The sequence below is a fragment of the Leuciscus leuciscus genome (genome assembly GCF_965113295.1).
Source record: "Leuciscus leuciscus genome assembly, chromosome: 1".
Lineage (NCBI taxonomy): Eukaryota > Metazoa > Chordata > Actinopteri > Cypriniformes > Leuciscidae > Leuciscus > Leuciscus leuciscus.
The window spans coordinates 4,837,057-4,847,152 of record NC_138725.1 but is presented as its reverse complement, the minus strand read 5'-3'; the positions used below and the strand labels follow the sequence as shown (position 1 = coordinate 4,847,152).

Genomic DNA, 10,096 nt, shown 5'->3' with positions numbered 1-10,096 from the left:
TCCACCTGGATCATGTGACAGCAGAACACACACACACACACACACACACACACACACACACACACACACACACACACACACACACACACACACACACACACGGAGAGGAGACAGAAAGGATATAAAAGGATATCAAGACAATGCAGTGTTATTTATTAGATTAGCCTGCTTGAAGAGCACTGTTTATTTCATTGGTAGGCTATGTATTGTATTTATTTGTGCTTTTGTAAGCCCGCCTAAATCATAAAATCATCAGTTAATCATATCATAACAACAATTCTGAAATAGAGGAATTTGTAGAAATTATTTCCTGGCAGCGACAATTACACACAGCGGTCGTGTGGGAAGTCAACCTACAGACTCCCCTAACTTTTCTGCTCCTTTTCCTTATAAACCCAGATAATTTAATATTCTTACCAAATGTCTGTCGTTATAATTATATTTTGGTCCCCTATTGAGGGGTTCACAACTGTGAGATCAGGATTTGTACTTGAATGGGCTCTTGTTTTACACACAGGAGGTATAGTCTGAATGGAGGATCTGGGGGAGGGAACACCTTTAAGGGACACATCACTTCTCTAATATTTTATAACTTCTTTTAGCTTTTCATTTCATTTACCAGGCGCACTGAGACACTTTAAATGATACCAAACATGCAGGGGCGCAACTACCCAGTGTAAGAGGGGTATACAGCAACAATTTTGGCACCATTCAATGATCCAATGGTTCAATGCACCATTCACCATAACTGCTTAATAATTGAGCATCTTTACACAGTTTTTGAATGGAAATGAAGCAACACTGAACTAACTTCAGCTTAACAATGACTGTTTTTGATGAAAATTGTACAAGCTGGACGATGACTTTCCACAGAACTGCTTTATAGCCAAATTTATCTAAGGCCCACGCACCTAAACACAGTGACAGAGAACATAATGTAACATAAAATATTTATGTTAAGCTACCTTTTGAAAATGTCTAACAAAAACAGATAAATAGGTAGACTAGCTTGTGCAGCCGCTAGCCAGTAACGTTAGCCACTAGCCAGTGACATTACACTGCAATCCAACACAGAGTCAGTCAGTCAGTAGCCTTACGTTAGTCTGTTTCAAGCACAAGAAACCAGCGCGCAAAATTTCTGGAGATAAAACACCAACAACTGTATTTAGACATTGTGTGACCGTGTTATAAGTGGAATAATTGATGACAAACCGTGAAAAAATAATGAATGTTATGTGTAGCCTAACGGTCGCTAGTTCGACAGACGCAAAATCTAGAGCATTCGTGTTAAATAATGTAAGGGTCTGTCGTCAATAATTCACAGTTTATTTCAACATAAATTCTTATTGACTTGCCGACTACTTAACGTTAGGATAGTTTTAATAAAACAGTGTTACTCACCTTTACACTTGCTCCTGCTTGAACCTCTCGTCCTCCTGTTGACGTTGTGATTTGTGATAACAAAAGCGCGCGTAGAGGTAAGCGCTGGGTCAAAGTTTCTAAAACAAACCCAAATCCTGGGTCATTGTCAGCTGATTACGGGGAAAATAACCCAGCAACATAGTCAAAATGCTCAACCCAGCATTTGGTTTTAAAAATAACCCAGCATTTTTTAGAGTGTAAATACTCATTATGCGACGCGTGTTTCTTTGAACTTCAGGAATGGGGTTAAAGGAGAACTCCAGTCAATTTTAACATTGAGCTAATTTTTTTGTACATTTGGAGTGCTGTCAGTACAGAGAACAACGACAAAAATCACTTTTATTCATATCTTTCACATCTACTACAGTCAGATTCACCCGTGTTCACTCTGAAGGAATCACTCTAAATTCTTATTGTTATGCTGATGACACTCAAATATATATTTCATCAAGGCCGGATGAAAACGTTACTTTATCCTCTACAGTAAAAGACCTGGGTGTTATACTCGATTGCAACCTGTCTTTTGAAAATCATATTTCATATGTTACAAAAACAGCCTTTTTCCACCTTAGAAACATTGCTAAGCTACGTAATATGCTATCAGTTTCTGATGCAGAAAAGTTAGTTCATGCATTCATGACCTCGAGACTGGATTACTGTAATGCCTTATTAGCTGGTTGTCCTGCATCCTCAATAAACAAGCTACAGTTAGTCCAAAATGCCGCCGCTAGAGTTCTTACGAGATCAAGAAAATATGATCATATAACACCGATTTTATCATCACTGCATTGGTTACCTATAAAGTTCCGTATTAATTACAAGGTATTGCTACTGACTTATAAAGCCCTAAACGGCTTAGCTCCAGTCTATTTAACGGATCTTCTATCGCCCTATAATCCATCGCGCTCTTTAAGATCACTAAATTCAAGGCTTTTGGTCATACCTAGGATATTCAGAACCACCAAAGGAGGGAGAGCATTTTCACATTTGGCTCCAAAACTCTGGAATAGTCTTCCTGATACTGTTCGTTGCTCAGACTCGCTCTCCCAGTTTAAAACTAGATTAAAGTCGCATCTCTTCAGCCAGGCATTCATATAATCCCACAGTTCAAACTACAATCCGACCTCTAGCTCATAAATGCCAGAGGAGAACTGGCCCCCGACTGAGCCTGGGTTCTCCCATGGTTTTTTTTCTCCATTAGGTCACCTGATGGAGTTTTAGGACACCATTAGGTCACTTGATGGAGTTTTTCGGTTCCTTGCCACTGTTGCCTTTGGCTTGCTCAGTTGGGGATATTTTGGGGATATTTAATTTAATTTTATCAATCAATAAATTCCTCTTGAAACAAACTTTGTTGTATTATTTAAATTGAATACTGTGAAGCTGCTTTGATACAATCTGTATTGTGAAAAGCGCTATACAAATAAACTTGACTTGACTTGACTTGACTCACATTGGCTGTGCACTTGTAATGACACATCAAGGATGTTAAAGGGTTAGTTCACCCAAAAATGAAAATTCTGTCAGTAATTACTCACCCTCATGTTGTTCCAACCCCGTAAGACCTTCATTCATCTTCGGAACACAAATTAAGATATTTTTGATTAAATCTTAGAGTTGTCTAACTCCTCCATAGGCTTCTAAGGAACCGAAACTTGCTGGCCCAGAAAATGTATTAAAGACATCGTTAATATAGTCCAAGTGACTCCAGTGGCTCAATCTTAAGTTTATAAAGCGACGAGAATACTTTTTGTGCGCAAAAACAAACAAAAATAACGACTTTATTCCACTTTTCATTTCCTTCTCTCTGGGCCTCGGGTCTTTTCGCGTAGTGTTTAAGCGTAGTGCGTCTGTGTTGCACAAAAAAAATGAGCTCAATGTTAAAATTGACCGGAGTTCTCCTTTAAGAAGCTCATAATAGCAGAATATTTCCACTGTTTGTGAACTCCTAACCTGCTTCACTCCTGCTGCCCTCCTTCTCTCGGTTCTTATTCTCCTCACTTCCTGTCAAGATGGCGCCTGTGTTTGGCTTTGCCTCTGCGGCTGGTTGTTCACCCCGATTCATTTTGTTTGTTTTCTGTGCTATATTGCTACTAAGTTTGTCAACAAATGTTGTGTCTACTGCATGGGTGTATGATCACCAAACATTGCTGTTAATCCGATCTTCCATGGTGGAGTGCGGTGACGGATATATCCGGAGTGGTATAGACGAGTTTGCAGCCCCGTTCGCACGTCCGACTGGAACTGCTGTCTGTATGCGGCATGGAGAGGGCCTAATACGACCTACAAATAGACAGCGGAGAAAGCGAGGAAAAAGGGCAGGGAGGCAGATTCATCTGAAAAAACTCTTCAAACTGGGGATTTTGGACTCCAGACCTTCATGTCTTTATTCTGTCTTCCCTGATGTCCCCATGGCTCTGGTTCTGGTGCACCAGAGAAACTCTACCTCTGGTCGCGGTGTGTGTTCGGTGCATCTGAGGTTGCTCTTTCTCTGCTTCAGGTGTTCCTGCACCGCTCAGGATGGGTCTGATAAATGCCCGTTCAATTGCAAACAAGTCTCTTCTGCTCAGCGATTTATTTACCTCTAAAAGCTTGGACTTCATGTTGCTTACAGAGACTTGGCAACGGGATATGGAATACTATCACTTAAATGAACTCTGTCCTATGGACTGTAATTTGATCAGCATGCCAAGACTCACAGGTCGGGGGGGGGGGGGGGGGGGGGGGGGTCTTGCTGTGGTTTTTAAAAAACGTTTTATCTGCTAGTCAGTGAGCGCTGACACGTACTCTTCTTTTGAACTACAGATGACTAAGGTGGGTCGCTCGAATTCATTTTATTGTATTCTAGTTTACCGGCCACCTGGGCCAGCGGTCTCTTTTCTTATTGATATTTCTGACTTCCTATCATCTATTATTAAGCTGGATAGAGTGATTATTGTTGGCGATTTTAATATCCATGTGGATGATGATACTTTTTACTAAATTTGTAAATATTCTTCTATAGACTATTCTATAGTCTTTGGCCCTACGCAAAACAAAAGACATACACTCGATCTTGTCTTTTCTCATGATGTAAATATTAATAATGTCTGTATCGAAGATGTACTTGTTAGTGATCACAATTGCATCTTATTTAATCTTGTGTGATGAGGATCCTCTCCCTGTTAAACAAGAGTCCTGCTCACGTTTGATTAACCAGCGTACTGTTGAGAAATTTTCAGCCGCATTCGACTCAACCCTGGATCTTATTTCGAATGATGTGGACGCTTGTGCACAGGCTTTTAATGATCACTGTACTCTGCTGTTGGACAAAGTGGCGCCTTTTAAAACTAGAGAAATTTCATCTGTCAATACATCACCGTGGATGAATAACGCCATTCGCGTCTTAAAGGGTTAGTTCACCCAAAAATGAAAATTCTGTCAGTAATTACTCACCCTCATGTTGTTCCAACCCCGTAAGACTTTTGTTCATCTTCAGAACTTTCGTCTTTTCACGTAGTGTTTTAGCGTTGCGCATCTGTGTTGCACGTCACCACGTAGGCTCACTATTGGCCGATGATGGTCATGTGTGTGATGCGTGGTGACGTGCAACACAGATGCGCTACGCTATTACACTACGTGAAAAGACTCGAGGTCCAGAGAGAAGGAAATAAAAAGTGGAATAAAGTCGTTATTTTTGTTTGTTTTTGCGCACAAAAAGTATTCTCGTCGCTTTATAAACTTAAAGGTAGGGTAGGTAATCCTGTTCAGAAACACTTTTTTTTATACTGGGTGAAATGGTCCTTCCATCCTGATAGTAGTCAATACATTATGTGTTTAGAAAAAGGAATGAAAAAAATCAGACCTCTGTAGCAGCTGCAGGACAGTAAAAACTCTGACCAATCACTGCCATTCGGTGCGAATGTAAAGAACCAATCAGATGCCTTCATGTCTCGTGCCCGCCCCGAGCCCCACTGCGCGCGCTGCCCTGCGTGCACTCATCACATGTCACCGTTCCCGGAAATATTCAGCTCAAAGCACCTGCATATGCAGTCAGCGAAGGCAAACAAGGCAAAAACTACTTCCTCGGACCCTGCCCGCGCTCTTGAACGACCTCCTCTGCTTCGCCCTCAACCCCGGACCTGTCCTCGAACCGACGATGCGGTACTTGTCTCCGGACTCGGAGTGTACGTTAGTCTTCATCAGAGTCAACAATGTTTTCATCATGGAAACTCTTACATGCAAAACACCGTATATGTTATGAATCTTACACGAAATTCATCTTCATCACAGTGTAACTGATTGTAATGGAAAAACGTGTATCAATGCAACCTGTTTTTAGTTTTGCCTTATAAATATAGCTCGTTACCGAATGAAACTTTACCATTATCGATATGCTAGCTTGATAGTGAGTACTAAAAGAAATCTTATTTGTTTATATTCATAGTGATAAAGTTAGGTATTTTATTACATGTGATTCTGACATGATGTCACTGTATGTACTGCGCTCCTTCCTCTCCACTCGTCTCAGGTAATAAATGCGTCTTGTTCCAGCCTGAGCGTTTGGCGTCGCGCGTTCATGTGTTTTGGGGGCGTGGCTTTGGAAGGAGCTCAGAAGGGAGGGGGTGGAGTGAATGGAAATAATGAGCTGTGTTTATTGCAGATTAAAAGGTCTACAGTCACTCGATTTTTATATTTTCTTTTTCAGAGTACTTACATTTTAATTATGTATTGGTATATAATGACAGTTTAAACAAATTTGGAATGTTTTTTTTTTAGAAAAATGATTACCTACCCTACCTTTAAGGTTGAGCCACTGGAGTCACTTGGACTATATTAGCAATGTCTTTAATACATTTTCTGGGCCAGCAAGTTATAATGTCTTAGAAGCCTGTGGAGGAGTGATCAGCTCTCAGATTTAATCAAAAATATCTTAATTTACGTTCCGAAGATGAACAAAGCTCTTACGGGGTTGGAACAATATGAGGGTGAGTAATTACTGACAGAATTTTTATTTTTGGGTGAACTAACCCTTTAAGGCGTGTCTGTTGGAGAACTGAGCGCTTATTGCCCTTTTTTTTTTGCCCCAGACAACATTACTCCTAAGATTAGGCAGGCCATTGGGGCTCTATCATCCTCGGACTGTAATGTTGTGCAAAATCTGGGTGTCATTTTTGATAAATCTATGTGTTTTAGCAGTCATGTTAAATCTGTGGTTCGTTCCTGTTTTTTCCATCTCAGGAACATCGCTAAGATCAGATCTGTGGTTTCTAAAAAAGAGATGGAGATGCTTGTTTACGCTTTTATTTCTTCTCGTCTTGACTATTGCAATGTACTGTACACTTGTTTAAACAAATCCTCAATGGACAAATTGCAAGTGGTACAGAATGCAGCTGCAAGACTTTTGAATAAGACCAACAGGAGATTCACATAATAGAGACTGTGTCTGTTCCCCGAAGTTGGAAATCAAAAAAACGTGTCATTACGATCACTTTTAATGCAACTTAACCTGTTTAGTTTCACGCCGTGTAAAAACTAAAATGGATTAGTGGAACCAGTTTCCACGCAATTTTCTAGTAAAGTCAACTAGTTTGGATACTTAACCAAACACTTCCTATATGAGATTAATCAGATCGACAAAATAAAAGTAAATCTTACAACTAACATCTGCACATTTGGTTTTTGTACAAAAACCAAATAGGCTACTAACGTAAGGGGAATGTTCTGTGTTTGCTGGAAAGCCCCAAAAGCAAACGTCATTTTGTGAAAAATGAAATAATGAATAATGAAATAATGAAATTATTCCTCATGCAAATAAAATTGGACAATAACAATGAGCTGTTGATAAAATAAATAGTTTAATTAAAAGTGAAAACGAACAGAGACAGATCTCAAACAATGAACAAGTTCAAATTAATTTCAGACTAATGTCTCTGTTGAAAGTGTTACGGCCTCTTCTTCAGCTCCCTGAACACAAGCTTTTTCCGGTGTGTTTTTCCGGTGCTCTTCTTCAGAATGAGAAGGCAGAAGTGATTTCTGAACGGAGGCTCCAGTGAAACTCTTCCCGCATTTATCACATTTCACAGTTTCTTTCCAGTGTGAACTCATGTGAACCTTCAGACTTTTCCATGTGAAGCGTTTTTTACACTGAGGGCAGGAGACAGATTTTTTGGCTTTCATTATGCCTTTCTTGTTCACGTCCATCAGATCTAAAAGAAACAATAAATCAAGTGAGATTTCAAATTAGAGACAAATGTGACATGAAAAGTGAGGCTCAAAGTCAATATTCAGTCTTAAATAGACATTTTAATATCATCAAATCTGTTCAACAACTGCTGTGCACGATTACGCTCCATTTTAATCTCATGAAGATGATTTGTGTTATAAATCACTAGTTTGGTCATGAAACAATGTAAATCTGGTGAGCATCAGCATGTTCTTCATCATGATGAATGAATGAGAAATCAAGAATAAACACCGACCTCTTTGTTCTTCAGTATCATGATGTTTCATTCTGCAGATTCTGGATCACTGGCGTTCTCTCTGTCCTCTCCTTCCAGATGCTTTCTGGTAGTTCTGCTAAAAACAAAGAAGTTTCATTTCTAACAGACATGATGCGAGAGGAATAATTAATATTTCAGACTCTGAACTAGGCTAATCACATGTTAAAAAATAGTGACATTGATCATGTGACTTAAAGGACACCTGTTATGCAAAATTGACTTTTACATGGTGTTTGACGGACACTGCAGTTTTAGCGTAGACCCGCCCTGAGTGAGCTAAACACAGTCCGCCAGTGTTTCGACGCCGGAGCAGCTGTAGACACAAATGTCTCCTAAGCGACTGTTTTGTTGTTGGATGTAAGAATGAACATGGCAGTCTTCATTTACTCTCATTATTACTCGAGGATGGATCTGTACCAACTGTCCGTGATCCAGCTTACAGTCTCCGGAGTGATAGGCCTAACGTTACTGATCACGACAGTAATGCCCACTTTATTACAGTCAGAGTCGTTTATTACATCAGAGTTGTTTTACGGATATAAAGTTTACCAGTTTATTAAGCACTCCCTGAAAGGGTGTAAGGGTCAAACAGGTCAATTGAGCCCAAAGGGAACTATTTATTAATTCATAGGGGATTCGAAAGAATTACTTATTACAGCCGAGCCAATGACTTGTCCAGCGTTAATTTGAACAGGTCGTAACTATCATCTCTGCAGCGGATATAAATATCTAATCTATGGTGAAACACTATTTATGAGCAAGGTAACTTAGATCAGCAGTTTAAGACATTAAATTCCTAATTAACACAAGAACACTTCTCTTTAAAATACAAACAAGACATGATTATTCTATTACATATAACTTATATCTAACAAACACACACACATTCATACGAGTTGCAGAAAGTGAGAAAAGAATGAGTTTTAAGAGTGCGATGATGAAATCCCAAGTTTCTAGCAATATATGCTAGCCGAACTTAGCCCCGCCCACAACATTCGAACTTAGCCCCGCCCACAACATTTGAGGTCTGGAAGTTCGGTCTGGGCTTGATCCGTTGTGGAGCAACTATGTTCAAACCAGAGCTGTTCGGACCAATCAAATTGTCAGGGCGGGCTTTATACGATGATGGACAGATGATCAACAGTAACGCAATCATCCACGTCACCAAAGAGCTCTTGGGCTGAATTCGTTAACAACAAAGATGGCTGCCACTGTAGAATTGAGATATGTAGATTCCTCCAATCGCATCTGTTACAGAAGATATCGACAGCGCATTCATTTTAAAAGAGGAACAGAGAACCGCGATCAAGGCATTTGACGATCGGAAAGAAGTCGTGTGCACACACTGTCAATGTGTGTCTTCCAACAAAGAACATTGTCCATATAAAACCCCAGGTATCTATAAGATGTCACTTGCTGTATCACTTTAATGATCACAGACTTGTATTCAGATACACTTCTTGGGTCAAGGACCATTTCTTGTGTCTTTTTTACATTTAACACAAGAAAGTTCTTGTCACACCACTGAATGAAAGTATCTTTTTCACTGTGGTAGGATGAGATCTCTGTGTAAGAGACTCAAAATGACACAGGAACGTCTCCGAGATGCTTGAAGAAACCTTCCTGCAAAGCTACCTGAAAAACTATGTGCAAGTGTACCTGGACAAAAGCCGTTTTAAACGCAAAGGGTCGTTACACAATATATTGATTTTAATTAGTTAACAGAAGTTAAATCATGAATAAATTCAATTTGTGAATTTATTTTTGAAAGCATTCTCATGCCTAAGACCTTTGCATAGTACTGTAAGTACCAGTCAAAAGTTTGGACACGTTACTATTTTTGAAAGAAGCCTGCATTTATTTGATCAAAAATACAGAAAGAAACAACAGTAATATTGTGAAATATTATAAATATAATATTTTATAATATTTATATTATAAAAAATAATATTTTATATTAATAATATATTGCCCAAATGCTGCAATAACCAATCAGATCTCAGGTACCGCCCCAAATGCTGCAATAGCCAATCAGATCTCAGGTACCGCCCCAAATGCTGCACTAACCAATCAGAAAAATAGACAAATATCAAGACAAATATGCTGTCACAAACGAGTGCTCGAGTACTCATGGGTGGCAGTGGCTCAGTGGTTCATGTATGTTGTCTACAAACTGGAAGGTTGGTGGTTTA

The 10,096-nt window shown here is 39.5% G+C and overlaps 3 protein-coding genes across 4 annotated transcripts in view; 2 read left to right on the top strand and 1 right to left on the bottom strand.

Annotated features, from left to right (window-relative positions):
• The window catches only part of LOC309494322 (uncharacterized protein), a 243,868-nt gene that overhangs the window by 41,287 nt on the left and 192,485 nt on the right, over window positions 1–10,096 (top strand). The gene's annotated exons all lie outside the window — the stretch shown is intronic.
• The window catches only part of LOC309494460 (uncharacterized protein), a 310,444-nt gene that overhangs the window by 179,794 nt on the left and 120,554 nt on the right, over window positions 1–10,096 (top strand). The gene's annotated exons all lie outside the window — the stretch shown is intronic.
• Window positions 7,241–10,096, bottom strand: part of LOC309494303 (uncharacterized protein) — a 99,500-nt gene continuing 96,644 nt past the window's right edge. For both annotated transcript variants that reach the window (XM_082163573.1, XM_082163574.1), the window contains 2 exons: window positions 7,884–7,980; window positions 7,241–7,610 (listed from right to left, as the gene is read on the bottom strand). In XM_082163573.1, the coding sequence (XP_082019699.1) occupies window positions 7,911–7,980 (70 nt within the window). In that variant the 3' untranslated portion in view covers window positions 7,241–7,610; window positions 7,884–7,910. The remainder of the gene's footprint in view (window positions 7,611–7,883; window positions 7,981–10,096) is intronic.